Source organism: Notothenia coriiceps, unplaced genomic scaffold (assembly GCF_000735185.1).
Source record: "Notothenia coriiceps isolate Sejong01 unplaced genomic scaffold, NC01 NC01_scaffold00015798, whole genome shotgun sequence".
Taxonomy (NCBI): Eukaryota; Metazoa; Chordata; class Actinopteri; order Perciformes; family Nototheniidae; genus Notothenia; species Notothenia coriiceps.
The window spans coordinates 357,345-374,980 of record NW_011348499.1 but is presented as its reverse complement, the minus strand read 5'-3'; the positions used below and the strand labels follow the sequence as shown (position 1 = coordinate 374,980).

The window sequence follows — 17,636 nt, the reverse complement described above, 5'->3', positions numbered from 1 at the left end:
TCCCTGAGTGACATGTTAATAAATATGCGCGGTTTGGACGTGATTGACCTTAAAAATAAAGCGGTCCGTTTTTAAGAGCGAGCTTCAAATTGGCCTTTCCCTCTGGAATTCTGCCCTTATGAATCTCGTACATATCAACCTGCATCAACCTTTTTTAACTTGTACTAATTTCAAAGCAAGTTAGTTTAGTAAATGTAGGGAAAAAATAAAAACTGCAAGATGCCTTAAGTGGAAACAATGGACATTAGGTTTTCTATAAAGCTTGGTACCTTCCAAATCTAAGATTCAAAGGTTTTGTCAATACAATAAGTTACGGCAGGATTGGCATTATATTCTGGAAGGTCCAGTGGCTGCTCCAAGCCAGGTTACCATACAATTCCTAAACATAAAACAAGTTAAGGATAGGCAACGCAAAATCAACATAGTTCAAGAGTGACGAGAACGTGTGAAATAAACATGGACCTCTTGTTTTCAGAAAAAATAAGAAATTAAATTTGTCCTTGAAAGGAGCGTATGTTTGCTTTAAAACAATATGCTAAGCTGCCCGCTGGGTTATGATGTTAGCTAGGAAAATACCTTTTGCTGCCAACTGGCTTGTGTAATCCTCACTTTAGACATAATAACACACTCTATAACAGCTTTATGATTGTTGTTAATTTCTTACCTTCGCTGTGATTCACATGTAGGTGTCTTTCTCCACTATGCCATTCCTTGGTGGTCGTTTTCACCCACCCGCAAAGGCGTTTTGGATATGGCATCTGTGCTCTTTAAACGCCTTCAGGGTCTCTCTCCGGTGATGGGAGACTAGCTTTCGGAACACGTTAGATATATATGTCGGGAACAGTTCGTTGGGAAGAAACTTAGCAATCATAACAAAATACAGTTGGGGTTAACCACATGGGATCGGCATCAATAATTGCCGTCTTTAACAAATATCTCCCCCCTTCTCTCTTTGCGTTTTACATGCGCTGTGTTTGCTGCCCTGATGAGTGTACAACTCTCCAGGTCCGGTCGCAAAGATGGCGGCGGGCTTCCCGGGGAATTGGACGTACGTCGGTACCCTGGGAATTGCTTTTCATTCTATATTTTTAACAGAGTTGTTTTTCTACGATCTCCCAGGCACTCCCATTGAAGCGTACCTCAGAGGATGTCCAGGAACCATTCCAGCCCGAACTGCTGCCTCTCATGGCTCTTTGGATTGGGGCAACTAGATAAGTCTCTTTTAGAAGGTGGAAGGGACAGAGGCCCCGTCGGTGACAACACACTTGGACAAGGAAAATGTGGCAAACCACCATCGCAACCGTGTGGAGCAACCCAAGCTGCTTTCGTTGCCGTGACTGTCGGGGACCAAGCCCCTTCTTCTGCAATGATGTGATGTAGGCTGGCACACCAAATGTCCCTACACACCAGGATGCCATGATGCGGGATTCATTCAACCCACTGCCTCCCATCAACTGTTTTTGTAGGATAAAGGCCCTTTCCGGTTGTTGTTAAGTACATAGTTAGTGAATTTGTCCTTATACATTATTTGGCCTCAGCTCATTATTTGAAATATCAATGTATTTGGTTTCTTATTTTACTTATTATCGCATTTATGTTCTTCTTGGCTCCATGCCAGTTAAGCTTCCTGAGCCATCTCTCAGTACTAAAAGCGTTCTTTGGAGTTTTGGGGAAAAGCGCTATAAATGACGATTCTATTATTTTTTATCTTTTGCCGAATGTACTTCATGGGCTATTAAGGCCTTATTGAATGATACTCAATGTAAGGGCTCAATGCTCTTTAGTGTTGTACTCTGTGTCACATTTTCAGCGGGATACAATGATCTCCTTTTCCCTTGGACCAATCTTTTTTTAGTCGTCTTGTGCCTGTGGGGAATGCCTGCGGAAATTCTGTGGTTGTTGCCAGTTTTTCAATTGAGTAACCGGAAAGGCTAGATTGCGATGTTCCGTTTAAATAGATGGTGTCTGTGACATATTTAACAGTTTACATTAGGACTTTGTCTACATTTATTGGAGGGGATGGTTTGTTTTTTCCTAGGAGCATGCGTCTTGCATGCCGAGTTAAGTTGTTGGCGGCATTGTCCATTGCAACCTTGGGTGCTGGAGTGGACTCTCATCCGGGGGCGTCTCTGGCTCACTGCAATTTGCCCAATTTATGACAGGGTATCTTTCTTTCTTTGAGAATGAGGATGGCAGCGCCAGGATGTCCTGGCCAAGGGCATTTTTAGAATGGGTTTGATAGAGACCTTTGCGTCTTGGGCCGTTCGTGATAACATTAAATGATTATCGCCATCAGTAATTGTTCCATCGTTTGTTTTGTGGATTTTAAACAGCTGTGTGGTTACGTGTGTTATTCGCTGCTGCTATTTTGTTTTTTGAACTAGGGCTGGGAAAGATCTCAGCAGACTAGGCTTTCTTAAAAGTTTTTTTGGTGGGAAGCGTGCGGTTTGAGGTGGATAACATCGTTAAGGAGGAAGCGCTTTTCATCTGTCCTCCTGCAGCCCGGATATGCTTGCAGTTTCGTGGATGGAAACCGCAAGCATTTACCGGTTCAAGATTTCAGCTGGTACCCAAAAACATTTCTATTTTTCGCTTTTTTTATTACAAGTACACTCACTCTAAGTACTCTAACCTTTTTCTATTTAGATCTGAGGAACAGAGCTCTTTGAAGGGTCTTCATTCCAAGGATGAGTGTTAGCAGCTTTGTGGCCTACATTCACAGCACACGAAACATGCTTAATTAAGCTATACATTATTATATACAAAAATCTAAACTATAATCACTATACTTTTTACTGAAGAGTGGTATGGTAAGTCTTGGTCAATTTCATAAACCCATCATCATATGTTACGGTTTCTGGAAAGATGGTGTTGTGGAGTGGTCAGCAGCCAGAGGACCTCCAAAGATCCACCAGCAGTTAGCGAGGGAGGGCCTGGAGCTTGCGGTGTGTTGCCATGTGATGTGCTCTGTGCACTGAATATGGCAGGGGGAAATCTTTGCGCTATCCTGATTGTACTTGCAAGAAAGGCTGGCCGCAGGATTACTTTTTTGCTGTATGGGATGTCACATGTAAATGTTGGCGCCTACCTTCAAAGTTACAAAGAGCGCCCGAGCTCCCAGCACCTTCTCCAGATGGGCCCTTCCTCTCGGTTTTCATGCGAAAGCCCCATGATTTCAAATGCCGGGGAGGGAAGCATTCTGTGAATTATCTATTTTTTTCAGCTTTTTTTGTTTATGTTTTACTTTATTTAATTTACCAGGTGAAATGGGAGTGGGGCGTTATCAGGGATGGGGGGCTTACACTTGGGGAGGAAGTTGAACAGTGCAATGTCCTTCCTTCAAGGTTGCAGTAAAACAAACACATGTGCCAACGCAGGTGAGATTGACCAAATACTCAACTAGTTCGATCATGGTAATGGAGTTAGGGGTGTAGTCATCATATTTTCTGTTTTTTCAGGAAGCCAGACTGCTGACTACTGTCCATGCGCTGGAACAGCAGACAATCAACAATTTGGCACCTCACGTCCATCGATATTGAGTGATGACATAAAATATTTTAGTACTTGTGTCTTTGTTGCATTACTCAAAGCTGTGGCACTGACCTTTGTTTCTTGTATATCTTCTGGTGTTTGATATTGTTAGGGCCCCAAGCTCGCAAAGCCAGAGGCAAGGCTTTGGAGACCATGAAGCCCAATTGCAGTGGGACGAGAGCAACTGCAAGACTGGGTTAATGATGTAAGGAAGTGGGCAGAAGGGTGGGAAATGATACTGGTTCGCGGAAATGTCTTAAAGTGTTCACGTCTTTCCAGCTCAAAATGCTCATACAAGTGGATGATTATTATAGTATTATGATTTTTCTATTTATTTTTATGCATTGCCCATCTAAACTGTAATTTATAAAGAAATTAAACGTACGCTTCGCGTATTCACTATTTTAATTTTCGTTTGAAATGCTGTTCAAATGTACTACAAATTAAATAAGAATAGTACAATATTACTTTATCCCAATTAGGCTATATCTTACTGTAGTTCAAATTGTAATTAAGCTACTGTATGTGTCTAGACTGGTTATGTTGCAGTGAAGCTATTTAAAGAGCATCTTGCAGGGTTTTTTTTTTTCTACATTTATGCTTAAACTTGCTTGAAAATTACAATTAAAAAAGTGAATGTAGGATTTGATATGTTTTACGAGACATAAGGGCAGGAATTCAGAGGGAAAGGAGCAATTTTGAGCTCTGCTCTTAAAAACGGCTTTTTTTTAAGGTCATACGTCAAACGCGTCATATTACATCACAAAGGGTAAACATCTCCGCTCTCTGACCCAGTGTGCGAAAAAGTACATGTCCCACCGTCCGGGACGTGTTATTTACAATATCGGACAAGTAGATCTTTCAATTGACTTGTCCGGCGGACAAGTGACGTTTTTCGCCCTGATTTATTGTCAAATTATTGATAAATTCAGTTTACAAAAGGCAGAACTCATTCGCAAATTGTACGTGTCCGCCATTGTTCGTTTAGAAATGTTAGTTTCGGTTCTGCGTATCGATTCCTAAGGAAATGCATCTCGCCGCTTTCTGTACAGTTAGACGGGGGCGGGGCCGGGCGGGGCAGGAAGTGTAGCACAGTGGGTTGGGAAGCAAAACTAGGTTCAGAGTAGGAACAAATAACAATTGTCCGGTACCGGGATTAATAAGCTCACAACCGCAGCTCTCTCTCTATGCTCCGTATCAGCTGTTCGCTGCATGGTGCAGCTCAGCGTCTCTCCCTCTCTTTCTACACACAGCGGATTCGCTGCCCGTTTAACACCCTCATCTTTGTCAAACTTTCTTATGTTCTTTCTCTAACACGTGATGAAGGTTATTAAGCGTTTTAGCTCATGTGTTGTTAATATTGACCGCCATTTCCTTTTATGAAGTGAAGCAGCCTGTCTGTCTGTGTCCTCGCGCTGTCCTCACATCCCCGGACCCCCAGACTCGGAGGAGCAAAGGGATGTCAGTATTGTTTAAGGAGCAGGGTATAGAAAGTAGCTACATTNTTATAAGGTTGTGGTCCGTCATATGCATTTGAATATTCATGTTCACCTTCTTCTGTGTCTTCTGTGTCGAAACTAGCATTGGGATCCATGTTTATTAATACGTTACACCGGCCGCTCACCCCCTTGTTTCCCCCATGTTACGTCACACGCGGGAGGTCACGTGCCGAGGCTTTTTTATGCCCAAGTGAACATTTCTTACAAAAACGACGCCAGATGTCACTGTAGTGTATATTTCTGTATATCTTTTTGAAAATCTAGTGTATTCATAATTTTCCTACACATTTATTCACAGGTGTCTTTAACCTGGATGTTGCTCTTTAATGTTTGGTAAAAACTCTTGAAAGCTGGGACAATTGCAGCTGTGTAATTAAAACATGATAGGATATATTTGCTCTGCCTTACATGTTGCTCTCCTTGCTGACAGATTGAAGTTATAAGTTTGAGCAAATCTGGAATCTTCGCTAATAATTTAGTGGCTGTACCTTAACCTTTCCTCAATTGCAAAAATTGAAAGTGATTCTCTGGAATGTTGTACAAATGTGTTCACTTTCCATTAGTCAATAACGTTTGTGAATAATTTAGAACTCTATTACTACAAAACCATATAAGGGACCAATGTGATCATTCAAAATACTGAGAATGAACTTTCAAAGTGATCAGTCGAAGCAGCTCTTAGTGTGCAAGTATATTGTTTAATCACAGTAGTGGTTGCACCCCCTCACCCCCTGATATGTTAAATCTTTGAACAATGATTGCGAGCCTCACACTTGTTCTTACAGCTGTGGTCAAACAGCAGTAATCTCGCCTGCTCAGCGCTAACAGACAAATGTCATATGAATATGAGACGAATCACTTTTACCCTAAAACCTCATTTACTCACACTATCAGCGTCTTTGAAAGTCCTTTTCTGAAGTTTGTCAGTTTGATATGCTGACAGCCGTTCACACGTACAGAAACTATGTCATCATGGCAGACAAGTCCATTATCCTACCAGTGTATGATCAAGGAAGTGGATAGGGGGTGTTCTGGGTCCTATTTGCCATCTGATACAATCGTTTACAAGACTGAGTGTTGTGGCCACTGTTTAAAACATTATAAACTGGATGGGAACTCAGAGAGAACAGACCTCCATTAAGGCAAAAGGGACTGTCCCACAATGTTAACTTAAGTGAAAAATAATGTGCGTGTCCGCCCTGTGATTTGGATCAGCACCTAATTGTAATTGGTCCTCATCCTTCCACCAAATGTAATAAAAATCAGGCAAGTCCATTTCCGTAATCCAGCTGACAAACAAACCAAGCCCATAGCTTCCTTCTTGGAAGTGTCACCATGCAGAATTGTGCAGTGGCTGTACAAAATCTGAGGGAAAGCTGCGTACAGTAGACAAAAGCAACTTTTCCCCTATAGCCAGACATGATAGCTCCCTAGTGTCGACCACCAGCTAGACAAAGTCAAAGATCATAGCTGTTTACATTCACCTCTCATCCGCTCTGTACTCTCCGATGAGGCCGCCGCTGGGACGCACATAATGCCGTTCCCACCAGCCTCCACATTTTATCCTCACAGGAACCTCATGGGAGTTCATGTGTGAGCTGAGGTAAACCACTGCTAGGACCACTAAGATATACTTACGCACTTGTGAATGACTGAGTGAGTGAAAATCCTACCGTCGTCTGGCCCAGTATGGCCTCTTGTAACAGAACACAGTTTACCATGTTAGCCTAGCGCTAATCTATTCCCCCGGTGTCTCCTCTGAGAGCCTTGTTGTTGGATGGGAACTACCACGTGGGGTAGAGGGTGGGGGGGGGTTTATCTGGCTAATGTCAGGCAGCGCTCACTGTAGGGGTATTGTCATGCATAAGGGCAGACATGTTTACTGTGTTCTCAGTGTTTTACGAGCTGTCCCCCCTTCTTCCCTGCCTCCCCTCCTCCCTGTCCTTCTCTCCCTTCTCTTCTTCGTCCTCCTCTCCAATGACGTAATAGAGGAGGCCGATGAGAGCCTGAGAAATGGGATGATCTACTGCTGCTGACATGCTCACTCACTAATGTTGTCCTTCTCCCTTTTCCTGCACTCCTCCACTCTTATTTTGCTTCTGCCAAAGTCTACTGAGATGCTTTTGTTGTTGCAGTATAAATACAGTTTCACACTCCTTCACTCCAGCACTGGACATCTGTGAGGTTATATTGGCTATATATAAACAAATGTTTGCTTTGCCCTGTCCCAAGTGAAAGTGTACAGGCAATAATTAACTGCAATAGGTATTTTATATGAAATATTTTGTGGTATTACAAAGTCTACACCAGAGGATTGTTTTTCAAATATTTATTTTAAAAAGTAAAAAAAATGTAAGATATTTTGATAAATGGTTTGTGATATTTAATCTTGTTAGATTATTAAAATTATTTATTTTGGATAAAGGTCCCTTTAAGGGTCAGCAACACTTCCTTTTTTTCTTTTGGTGTGTACTGTACATGCATGCAGCATCCCCCCACACACTCACTCACACACACTAGGGTATCTAGCCTCTAGCTGATCAGTGGAGTCATTCATCCTAATCATCTCCACTCTGTGTTGACATGCCTCCACATCTTCCGACTAACGGAGAGACGGTGCAGTCCTCCAGCCGACTCTATAATCATCCGAGGCAACAATGCCCCTCTCCACAGCTATCCAAATATTCCCTCATTCAGCACGCTCCACAGACTTCCTCAGTGGCCCTGTGTTTAATCAGCTCTGACTGTTGACTTAGCTTTTGCTCACTTCATCCTATTGTAGACGTGTCTTATAGCACTGGTGATGTATTTGCTAGCTTGTTAGCCTCTCTGTATGGAGGTGGACAGATGGTCAGAGTCTCTGCAGGTGCTTGTTAGCTCTTGTTGAGAGCAGACCGTTGTGAAGTAGTCATTTTCTACTAGTGGTTTTCTCTTCATTGTTGCCAGTTTACATATTTTAAATATTTTAAAACAAATGTATTTCTACATTTCTAAACTTTCTATAACTGCCTTAACAGATTATTATTTTTCATTGAATTAACTTAAAACTAAAAAGAGGAGTCAACAAGCATTACTGCCTTGGGAGTTTGAGTCGGCACCATTTTCTTCATCCATTTACTCTCAATCAGTATTGTTTACTCCATTGTCTTTGCTGTAAATTGGACCACTTTCGCAGACTACACTACGCCATTTGTCTGACTGAGACCAAATCCACCATGACATGTTTGTTTTGGGGAGATACTCTCCCAATCACTGCTCATTCTGCGTCTTTCCGACCCATAATATGATATTCTTGCATTTCAAGTGGATGAGGGATAATAAGAGAGACGGGGGAGTGAGTTTGAGAGAGTCAAGGTTAGAGTTTCAGGTTCCACTTGCCAACGAGTGCCTCCGTTGACCCATAGCCAGAACTCTCACAGTTGTGCCCTATCTAATTAGTAGAGCAGGAAGGAGGGGGGCTGAAGTAACGCACACAACCCATCTGGGGTCTCTCGGTGTGTGTGAATTCGGGAATAAAGGAAATGGTTTGTTAGCTGTACGGCTGCTCCGAGGCTCTCATTCCTTACGTCACCCGCAGATTTTTTTTCTTTTTCCTCTTCCATGTTGGGGGCCCCTCTCCCCTGGCTGGCAACAGGCTTCCTCTGCCTGCTTCAAAATGACAATCGGCTTCTCATTTACAGAGAGCTAATAAGCCCTTTAATCAGAGTGCTTGTCAACCTCGGGGCAAGGCAACTCCAGAGGAGTTGATCCAAAGGATCAGATGACTGGAAGAAAAAGCAGCAGCAGGAGGAGGGTAGGAATAAAAGGTAGCGCTTAGAGTGAGAGAATAAGTAAAAGGGAAAATGAGAGGGCTGTTGAACTTGGAAGAGGAATAGAAAAATGAAACAAGAGGTAATAAACTTGTTTAGTCGAGGAGAAAAGACTGGCTTCCGCTAAGGATGATGCTTTTTGTTGTACTTGGAAACACACAGATTTGATTGAATTCAATAAAACACACACACAGTAACAATACAATATGACAAAACAAAAGTTAACTACTATTCTGTGGTTGAGCAGCCAAACTCTTTACATGTGAAAATACTTGACGTTTCCCCGTCGCACACACTGAATCTGGGTTTCAGGATGTTTTGAGTAGCTTTTTCTTAAACAGTCATTTTAGTATACACAGACCTGACAAGTGTTTGCTTTATTCATCCGTAATCGATACAAAAGAAAACAGTCTGCCGCTGACAACACACTACATACAACATGTGCGTTAGATTATACATCCACACCGTCAGTGAAACACACGCAGGCACATGCGCGTACGCTCACATTAGCATTGGCATGCAAATGAGTGGATTGATTTGTTAAGTGACATTTTAACATCCTTACAGACAGCTCTCCATAAGTCCTTAAAAGGGTTTTTTAGGGCCAATGAGGGAAGGAGGAGAGCATTCAGTGTCACCTCGTTAAAGCCAAAGTGAAATCCAGCTCAATCCAGACCATAAAGCTAACCACAAACCGCAGCGAGGCCAGAAACTCCACTGATCCCCGAGACCAATGTAACTCTTGCAGACATGTAGCATGTGCAGAAACTTTCATTTTGAGCAAAAAAAATCACCAATAGAAGTCCAAAGTGAAGTAAAAAGAGAAAGGGATGAAAATAAAACACACCCAAGTGGAAGCAAAAATAAAAGCACTCAAAGATCGAGATCAGACGTTCGCTCCCCACGACTCCTGAGTAATCCTGCTTTAATGTCCGCCAGCTGCTTAATTGAAATCATTCGGTGTCTCCGGTCTGATGTCTAAAATAAAAATAGCATGCCTTGTATGAGTATATCACCCTCTAAAAAGTTACATTTTGACAGACACATCGTCAAACTGTCATTCTCTGTGTTTTTGTGGTGGTTTTTTAGGCTTTAAATTCACACTACTGCTACAGATGTTTTAGAAAGGAAATAATTAAAGTAATCTGAGACCTACACACAGAAGAGGCATGTTAATAATCAAAGCCCCAGCAAACTGGCAGGCGAGTAAAATAAGCATTTGATTCAGGAAGAGAAATTAGACATCCATTTGAATAATCTGGTGCTTTGAAAGGCAAAAAACTGATTAAGGTGAATGATGACATTTTCTTACATTGGAGAATATTCCAAATTATTGTTACCATTGGAAACAATTCACAGCACACAACAAAGGGGACCCCCTATGCTTCAAAGGTGTACTTTGTCAAATCCTTAACAATAGAAATGTGGGATTCCAGTGACTTCTACCCCCTATCAACATTTACATAAAGGCATGCTAAATTATTCATTAATTATCAGAGAGTCCCCAGTGGATGGGGGTGACACACACACTGGCTGCTAATTGGCCCATCAATAATCATGCCGGGTTCTCTTGAAGTGGCACCAGATCCCACCTCAGGAATCTGCTATCTGGCCCAACCTTCTGCCACACTTTTTCCATAGCGTGGCAACACAGAAGGTGACGTTTCCACACCTGCTCACCTGAAGCATTGTTAATGGGATGTTGGTACATGCCTGATTCCTGTTTTATACTCTCTGCTTGTCAATCAAGTAGCGTTATGCAGTATTCTTTATATATAAGTATTTGTCCCTGTTGGTTTTATTCAAATTCCCACAATCACTCTTCCATGACTCAATGACTACGGTGTTATTGCAATGATGGTATGGTGAAAAAAAAAAAGGATAAGTTGATATTCGATTTTTTCTTTTTTTTCCTCGAGACCTACAGGTTTGATGGGTCACAAATATACAACTAAGTCTTTAGAAATATTAAATAATTTCCTAAAGCAGCTTGGCAGTGTAATTTAGCAAATCGTTCTGCAGCCGGAGTAAATTAATATATTGGTATTGTATCTTAATGTGCGTTTGGTGAGCTGGTGAGGACAATGGCTTAAGATAAACTACAATTGCTTTTGCACAAAGGTTGATGTGTATGGTACATATTTTTATAGACTAATTGTGTTTTTTGTTTTCATGGGATCTGTTGGAATTATATTTTGACTATAATCATTTTTATTTGACATCATTCAACGTAACTTGACATGTTACTGTTTAAATGAATTGCTGAAGAATGTGCTGCTCATGTGTGATCCGAAGTACCGTCAGAATGTGGCTCTCCTTTTACTCCCACCCTTACACTCTGCACTTTTTGAAAGCACTTGGAAGAACCATGATCAACGCAGTTCACTGTATCCCCACAGGCGAAAGCCGATATTTTTTTGAATCTCTGAAATCCACCGAGGTCATTTCCTACAGCTAGACTTCAGTCAGAGTACTGCTGAGCCTTTCGTCAGAAGGACAAACAAATAATAAACAGCTATACACTTACAGTGCCAACACACGCACACTCATCCGCCTACTATCACTTTTCCTCTCCCCCTCCAAATGGTTTATGCAAGTGATCTCCATAAAGGCATGCCTCTTGAGAGGGATCTGCAATAACATGGCTGCTCTTTGTTTCCCCCGAGCTGATTGACAGTAGATTGCAGTGCACATTAAATGTCCATCAGCCCCAGCTTTAGTTTTAGAAACAGGGGAGCAGGGCCTGTCAAAGGTCAATCCTAGCGCATAATGAACTGATCTTTCTTTCTCGCTTAGACACACACACACACACACACACACACACACACACACACACACACACACACACACACACACACACACACACACACACACACACACACACACACACCTGAACCTCACTGTGCCTGCTATTATAGTCTGCTTGAATACAGCTGTTTTCCCTGGTTTCTAATGTTACATAAATACAAATGATATTATATCACAGGCCTTCTAAACTGCTTGACACTGAGAATATGCTGATGCAAGAAGCACAGATAGACACGAAGTCTAGACTCTCTTGTGCTCAAGGGGTGTTCTGTTTTATCTTAATATCAAATGTTTGCTTAGTTTCTTTGTTAAAATGATCAGCCTTAAACTGAACATTTTCAAGTGAGCCTCACAAACGGGAAAAGATCAGTAAGATCTCTTTCCTTCTGCTAATTTCGTTCCCTCTACATCTCTGAGAGCAGTGATTGCATCTAAGGGGGGCACGTTCGAAAAGACACACGTGTGTAATAACCAGTAGACACAGATTAAATCTACACATAGGAAAAAAACTACACTCGTTCGTTACACTTTTCATAGACGTTTGAGTCAGATTTCTCAATACCAGTGCAAATAAAATACCCATCTGTACCAATGCCAAAACAATCCTCTCTTTAAGAGCTTACTAAAAGAGAATTCAAGATGTTTTCTAAAAACTCTCTCAAATTGTTATGTTGTCCAATAAGTACCCAAGGAGACTGTCAGTAAACAGGATTTTCCTGTTCCTTGCTGAGTGCCAGCTGTAACTCCATGAACTTTAATGATTTTGGATACAAAGCACTACAGAGTGAGGTCTGGTCACTCACTGAACCACATATTTACTTGGATGGACAACATTTTTATCCTAGTTTGATCTCATAGGTTCCATAATTATAGGTGTGGTTAACCATCCAAGCTGACAATGGTGATAAACATCTCGGAAGAATATAATATTCTAGAAGTAAACAATAAAAACTCAAACAACATGCAAACCAAAGAAGTGCAGGAACAAAAACACGTCAAATCTATAAAACACATATCTCCCATATAAATAAAAAAGGTCATGTGAGAAAAAACATTTAAATATAGATCATGAGAAACTCTTTTAAAACACATTTTACCAGAAAATATCTTTCTTAGCATACAGTACATATAGCATTCTTTTGTATTATCGTCGAGACTATGGATCGACACAAAACAATAATAGTTTTACATTTTGCACCTACATGTTATTTTGAATAATGCTCTTTCTACATAGAGTTAAAACCATTTTGTTAATTACAAAATGTTCTGATATATAATACTCCGTCCTAGTAAGTTGGTTTATTTCACACATTAAAACCTAATATACTTTTTTTTCTTGACAACAGAGGGTTGTTTTGCTCTAGGTACTAATTGAATGTTTTGTTCTTCTTTTCACACAGCGTTTATATTGCTTGGCTTCTCATTAGTTCAGATTATGGAATTTGCAACGGCATCAAAACAAATTTAAGTCTGTACTCAAGTTACAGTTAAAACATCATCATACCTCCGCCGTACAGACTCCTCTTTATACCCCCGCTCTCCTCCCTGATTGAAAGTTGTAATTAAGGGAGTGCGGAAGAATTAGATGCAGAATGAGCTGTCGGAAAGTCACATTTAAGTGAGGGATGCCTTGGTCTCTGCAGTAAAAATGTAAATGATATAAATTGCCATTTAAGTGTAGCACAGGCTAATGTTTTGTCACAAATTAATGTGACACAAGGCAGCAATGACAATCAAGGGCTGCCTCATTCTAATTTGGTCGTGTTTAGAGGGCTTTTGTGAGGCGACAGCTTTACACAAATTAACACAATTGCCTGTTTTTATGAGGAAACCATAAATGTTTTTTCCCTCCTTTGCCGTCTAATGAGAGAAAACGGCTTGTATCTCAGCGTTATGTCGACGTCTGCAGAAGATCAACACAGTGCTCTTATCCGCCCGTAACCAGCAGAGAAAAGAACAAAGACAGAGGCTGAAATGGCTCCCTAATGAACTACAAGACACCTCTAATGTTTTGATGCTCCCATATGATCAGATTTGGATTACCTCTGCTTTTTGCTCATTATGGAAATCATTGTCAGATTGTGTCACAGGAACGATTAGAACAATTCAGCTTTCTCTGAGGAACTCATCTCTGAAGGGCATTAGTGATAACTGCTGTTTAGTAATGGGATGGGGGACATGACTGAGGAGCAGCATTATGTTTTTGTACAGTGTGTATTTACATTTACAATTCTAGTAATGCTCTCTTCCATTTACAGGCTCTGGAGAGCGAGTTTGTGTCCTGCCAGCTCCACCAGTGGATCGATCTGATCTTTGGCTACAAGCAGCAAGGACCTGAAGCCACCAGAGCTCTCAATGTCTTCTATTATCTGACCTACGAAGGGGCCGTCAACCTCAGCTCCATCACCGACCCCATGCTCCGAGAGGTGAGGCACATTATGCATACACACACTATTTAATACACATTTACTGTTTGTACTACAACGCTGGTTTAACTCCCTTGACGGATCATGCTGAGTAATGGAAAAAAACTCATATTACAGTAAGTACACTTGAGCGTTTGCACTCTCAAATGGATGCTTAATCTGACTATATTATAAAAGCATCCGTCCATTCAGTGCCTTTTATATTTCTGAGATATTTTTGATGCCATTAGCCATGTTAAATAGGTTGTAGAATGGCACGGGAGAGCCCAGCTAACAATCTACTGGCAGATATTGCTGAGCCAAGCATTTCCCCTGTGTGATATGTCTGAGAGCACTCCACCAAGTGTTCCACTTTATTGCCTTAAAGCCTCCTCCTTGGCTTTCATTCATTATTCATCTCTCTGACTTTGAACTGCTACACTGGCCTGCTGGAAAGCAACCACACAAAACACAGTGCTGAAAAGAAAAACACTGCTAGCATGCCCTCAGCCAAACACGGGCCTGATAACTTCACCAATCTGCATTAAAGGGCAGCCAGCCAGCAGCCCGACAATTGACCCAGCTCCCTTTAGCCTTTCCTCTGTTTAGCTTGTGTTGCCAAAAGTAGCACACATCCTATTTTGATTCTCGTCAGAGTATTGTCCAAAGGCTTTGCAAAGGGTTTCTTCTGAAGGATTATTTTAGTTTGTTAAGGCCCTAATAGTATTTAGCTCTAAATGGAGATGAGTTCAGAGTATATCAAGGGGCCGAGGTGAGTCCCTCTGCTGTTCTGCTGCCCTTCATGCTCAGTGACTAGGGCTGGATCATTGATTTATCACCTCATTCGCCCTAATTCCCATCCAGATGTGCTCTGGCCTTTATCTACACACAAACACATAAACACACACACACACTCACCCACCCACACACACACACACGGACATGCAGATTCATTACCAAGGTGCACCGGCCATTCCAGACTCAGCCCATTACCCATTCCCCTGGTTAAACGCAAGCACAAAATTGGATCACCGGTAGAGCACTATTTCTGCCAAGCTGTTTCCCTGACAATAGGACAGATAAATCTACACACATGCAGGACACCGTCGGAGGCAGGTGCATTTGATTTGAGTGGTATTAAAATAGCCCCTCATGCCCTCCCACTTATGACTGCAGGAATGTAGATTTTAGATATACATGCTGCTGAATACATGGTTTACACACATTTGTAATATAACTAAGGAATAAAGTACACATTTTAAAGCTTTTAGATTGTGTGCATGTGGATGGGAAATGCATTGCTGTACACACAAACCAATGCTTTTATTGAAAACATATGGGGTTATTTATTTACATTAATTGTCCCAACATTTAATTTAGACTTAATTGATGTTCTATTAATTTTAACACAATTGATATATTTTTGTGTATATATTTATATATATAAATACATATGAAAAAAAGCTGCAAGTTGGTTCAATTCTTAGCACTAAAAAAGAGAGTTTGTAAGTTTTCTCCAATCACTCCCTCTCTGATGAGTCCAAACTGCTGGCTTTAACCTTTTGAAAACACCCTCTGTCTGAGCGCTTTAATTAGTTAAATAAACCAAAGCTGTGTTATCCCTGTGAGCTAAGCCAAGGCTCTCCTTCAGCCGTGTTTGTACGGAAGGAAGCTTGCCCTGTCTGTGCAGAAGGTGGAAACAGAGTTCCAGGCCTGGCCCTCGTCAGGGCCGGGCGCTGGGGGTGGCGGAGGGCTTTGGGTCTGACAATGTCCCCAGAGTTTACCATTACTGAGTGACAACTGTTTCAGCCTGAGCTGTGGTCCGGGCCAGGCTCGGCCGCATTAGGACAGGCCCCGGGGCTGTTCATTGTCAAGGGGAGGGGCCACAGACGCGTGTGTGTTCGGGTCGGAAAAGGTAGATGATTGGGGCAAAGAGTTCTGTATTCCTGCCACGCTGTATTGGCAGCCGCTAACTCCCACCCACCCCGATTTAACACGCACACACACTCTGTATAGATCCTACCTTGATATGTTTGTACATACACATGTGTATGCTTCCATTGGCATGTGTATACCTTTGTATATTTATGCGTGCTCATCAGCATAAATGCACACGGTTGAGTGTTTATGTGTACGTTTCTGTTCTGGGAGAGTTTGGAATATCTCAGCACAGATTAGGGAATGTTGTGGAGACCACTGCTGTGTTTTTGAAAACCATGATTACTTCCTGTCCTGCCTCCGCCGCAAGTCAAAACGTACCCCCACTCTCTCTCTCTAAGAGAACTGCTGTGTGTCTGCAGATGCATTCATGTGTGTGCGTGTGCACCCGTGTGCGTGGCATGCATGCACATCTGTGTTGCCTCTCAGTGTATAAAGAGAAACACACCCTGTGTTGCCTTCTCATCGTTGTACAGGGCTTCCCCTCTTTCACATGTGATTACGGAAAATCCCACAGCCTCTCACACCGGCGACAAAACACAGAGCTCGTCTGAATTGTACAGCTTTTGCGTAATTCGGCAGAAGACGGGAAATATACCCACACGAGTGAACCTGCTTTGACACTCAGCCAAAACCGCTCACCAATCACAGGGCACACTGGTTTATTTTTCTTAGAGAAGATAACCCTTCACTGTATTTGTTTTTTTACAAATTCACAATTTTAAAATATGACAATCTTAAGCGGAAGACGCAAATTACCCCGCAAGGCTACTTGGCAAAAACACAAGGCCATCGTAGTATTTATTCCATTCATAGAGTGAATATTGTCGGGACCATTTGCATAAAAGCAGCATGTTTTACATGGAGATCCATCTTGTCAAGTGGCTGAGTAAATCAAAGGGCACGTCGGGACATCTGAGCCATTTAAATGTATAGAATATAGAAAACCTTCATCAGACACGGGCCAGTGCCCCCAAAAGAGATTGGCCTTGTGGATGGCCCCTCATATAATCACCTGAGCATCGCATTGGCATATAGGGAGAGGACATGCTGACCTAGACTCAGCCACTTTCCAACGTTCCACTGCCTCATAAATTTCAGAGCTGAACTTAATGAAGATTGGTTGAGTGGCTTTGAGGAGTCTCATCCTCACATTAGCTTAAGCAAAATGCCCCGCTCTATAGGCGGAGGAGAGGGGAGGCACTTTGACCTTGAATGATGCACTGATGTCTTCTCACTAACAGACTGACTGTGAGATGGAAAATGTTGAGATTCTCTGTCAGGATCAGTAATGAGGTCACGTGCAAAGGTGGTCTTCGATATCATTGAATGAACAGAATGGCCTTTTGTTTGAAAACATTTTAATGACGCGTGTAACACTCCAGACTTACCCACGATACTGGATTATTGAAGCATATCTGTGTGGACCAGTATGTTTGCAAATCTTTATGTATTTAGGTCTTCATACAGTTAATGTCATTATTTGTATTTAAGCTCTCATACTGTAAAGTATACAACCCTTTTGTGGATGAATTAAACCAGTTTTTGTTTTACTAGAAGATATAAAAAGAATATTTAAGCTCCCGGAGGGGAAAGCTGAATGACTGTGTACAATTTGAGTTAACAAGGCTTCCATAATGTTGAGT

At 41.8% G+C, this 17,636-nt stretch overlaps 1 protein-coding gene across 1 annotated transcript in view; it reads left to right on the top strand.

Annotated features, from left to right (window-relative positions):
* The window catches only part of lrba (LPS-responsive vesicle trafficking, beach and anchor containing), a 192,058-nt gene that overhangs the window by 151,282 nt on the left and 23,140 nt on the right, over positions 1-17,636 (top strand). The window contains 1 exon segment of the mRNA XM_010775549.1: positions 13,906-14,073. Coding sequence (XP_010773851.1) covers positions 13,906-14,073 — 168 coding nt within the window.